At 53.8% G+C, this 2,249-nt stretch overlaps 1 protein-coding gene across 1 annotated transcript; it reads right to left on the minus strand.

Moving 5' to 3' along the window:
- Positions 1-458: 458 nt before the first annotated feature.
- LOC308050624 (olfactory receptor 14A16-like) lies at positions 459-1,373 on the minus strand (the record flags this gene model as incomplete). The annotated part of the gene is made up of 1 exon (XM_080360782.1): positions 459-1,373. One exon carries the CDS (start codon positions 1,371-1,373, stop codon positions 459-461), a length of 915 nt encoding a protein of 304 aa, XP_080216908.1.
- Positions 1,374-2,249: the final 876 nt, after the last annotated feature.

Genomic DNA, 2,249 nt, shown 5'->3' on the forward strand with positions numbered 1-2,249 from the left:
ACACAGCAGGACGGTGACCAAGCTGCCAGAGCACTCAGGCCTTGCACCAACACCAGGGATGAGAAGGAGAGTGTGGAGTGGAACCAGAACAGCTCTGGAAGATCAAGCGCTGCTGTTCCCTGGCAGGGCTGCCATGCGAGAGCTCCTTTCCCTCTCACCCATGCACACACGATCTATCCCTGCAGCTCCAGAAAGATCCCGGAGAAACAATGCTGGTGAAAAAAAATGGTGAAGGACCCTTTATTTTGCTTAAACACAGAGAACACAATTCCACACTGATACAGCCACTCGGTGTGAAAAGAAAAGCAGGCAGTGAATTACAAAGGGAATTAAAATATTATCATAATAAAAAAAACCCCCACAAATAGCCACAAAAAATACTGCACACAGGATGAAACTCTAATGAGATATACTCTTATGTAGAAGAAGATAGAGACAGTTTATAGCTTCAGAAGAAATCAAGTCATCAGTTTCCAGAGGGCATCCTTGAGCTCCTGGTTCCTCATGCTGTAGATGAGGGGGTTCACTGCTGGAGGCACTGAAGAGTACAGAACAGACACCACCAGGTCCAGGGATGGGGAGGAGATGGAGGGGGGCTTCAGGTTGGCAAACATGCCTGTGCTGACAAACAGGGAGACCACGGCCAGGTGAGGGAGGCAGGTGGAAAAGGCTTTGTGCCGTCCCTGCTCAGAGGGGATCCTCAGCACGGCCCTCAAGATCTGCACATAGGACACCACAATGAACACAAAACAGCCAAAAGTTAAACAGGCACTGACCAAAATAAGCCCAAGTTCCCTGAGGTAGGAGTGTGAGCAGGAGAGCTTGAGGATCTGGGGCATTTCACAGAAGAACTGGCCCAGGGCATTGCCCTTGCACAGGGGCAGGGAAAATGTATTGGCCGTGTGCAGCAGAGCATGGAGAAACCCAGTGGCCCAGGCAGCTGCTGCCATGTGGACACAAGCTCTGCTGCCCAGGAGGGTCCCGTAGTGCAGGGGTTTGCAGATGGCAACGTAGCGGTCATACGACATGATGGTGAGGAGACAAAACTCTGCTGTGATCAAGAAGAGAAACAAAAAGAGCTGTGTCGCACATCCCAAGTATGAGATGGCCCTGGAATCTGAGAGGGAATTGGCCATGGACTTGGGGAGAGTGGTGGAGATGCAGCCCATGTCAAGGAGGGCGAGGTTGAGCAGGAAGAAGTACATGGGGGTGTGCAGGTGCTGGTCCCAGGCTATGGTGGTGATGATGAGGCCGTTGCCCAGGAGAGCAGCCAGGTAGATGCCCAGGAAGAGCCAGAAGTGCAAGAGCTGCAGCTCCCGTGTGTCTGTGAAAGGCAGGAGGAGGAACTGGGTGATGGAGCTGCTGTTGGACATTGGCTGCCTGTGGGCATGAGGACCTGTGCAAGAAGGAAAAGGTTTAGATTGAGACTTCTCTCGGAAAAACCAAAGCCATTTCCCACAGAGCCTCACACACAGAGACACTTTTCTTCTTCCAGGAGAACGTCCTGGCTGGGCCCTCGTCAGTGCTTGATGAGTGTGCAATGAAGAGGAGAGTCTGTGCCCAGGGGCTCCTGAGGACTCAGCCTGACCCTGTGTGATCGGGTGGGCAGGGGCCAGTCCTGGTGTTCAGCTTTGTCAGCTGGAGCCACTCCTGGTGCAGAAGGGACTGTCAGCATCTGCACCCTCAGGCCTGAGAAACTGATTTTGAGAGGTTTGGGGTTTCTACAGCTCCTTCTCTCCTCCCACCCTGGGGAGTGTTGTTGGGTGTCAGAAACCCTCAGCATTTCTGCTGCACTCAGGGAGAATAGAGTGAGTCCTGCGAGACCAGAGGGTGCCTGTGGGTCAGTGCAGAGTGAGGGCAGCTGCTCTGTCCCTCTGTCCTGCTCCAGCTGCCCTGGGCTGGCACCTTTCTGAGATGGGGGCTGATCACACTCCCATGTTACCCTGAAAAGCCACCAGGCACTGCTGAGAGCAGAGGGACTCACCACAGACCATGACTGGTCTCACCCTTTTCTTAAGGTCTCAGCACCCAACGTTTAGTCCAAGACACACACGGCTCATTCCCCAGTCCCACAGACTGCATGGCCCACAGCCCACAGGTCAGAGCAAAGCTGGGACACGTGTGCCCATGGACACACCTGCAGGAAACAACCCACAAGATCAGGCTGTGACTCTGCAGCTGAAACTGCCATCCCCAGAGAGCCTGACAGCAACAACAAGATCCCAAGAGCAGTGACCCAGAGCAGGGGA

Source organism: Nesoenas mayeri (assembly GCF_963082525.1).
Source record: "Nesoenas mayeri genome assembly, chromosome: 29".
Lineage (NCBI taxonomy): Eukaryota > Metazoa > Chordata > Aves > Columbiformes > Columbidae > Nesoenas > Nesoenas mayeri.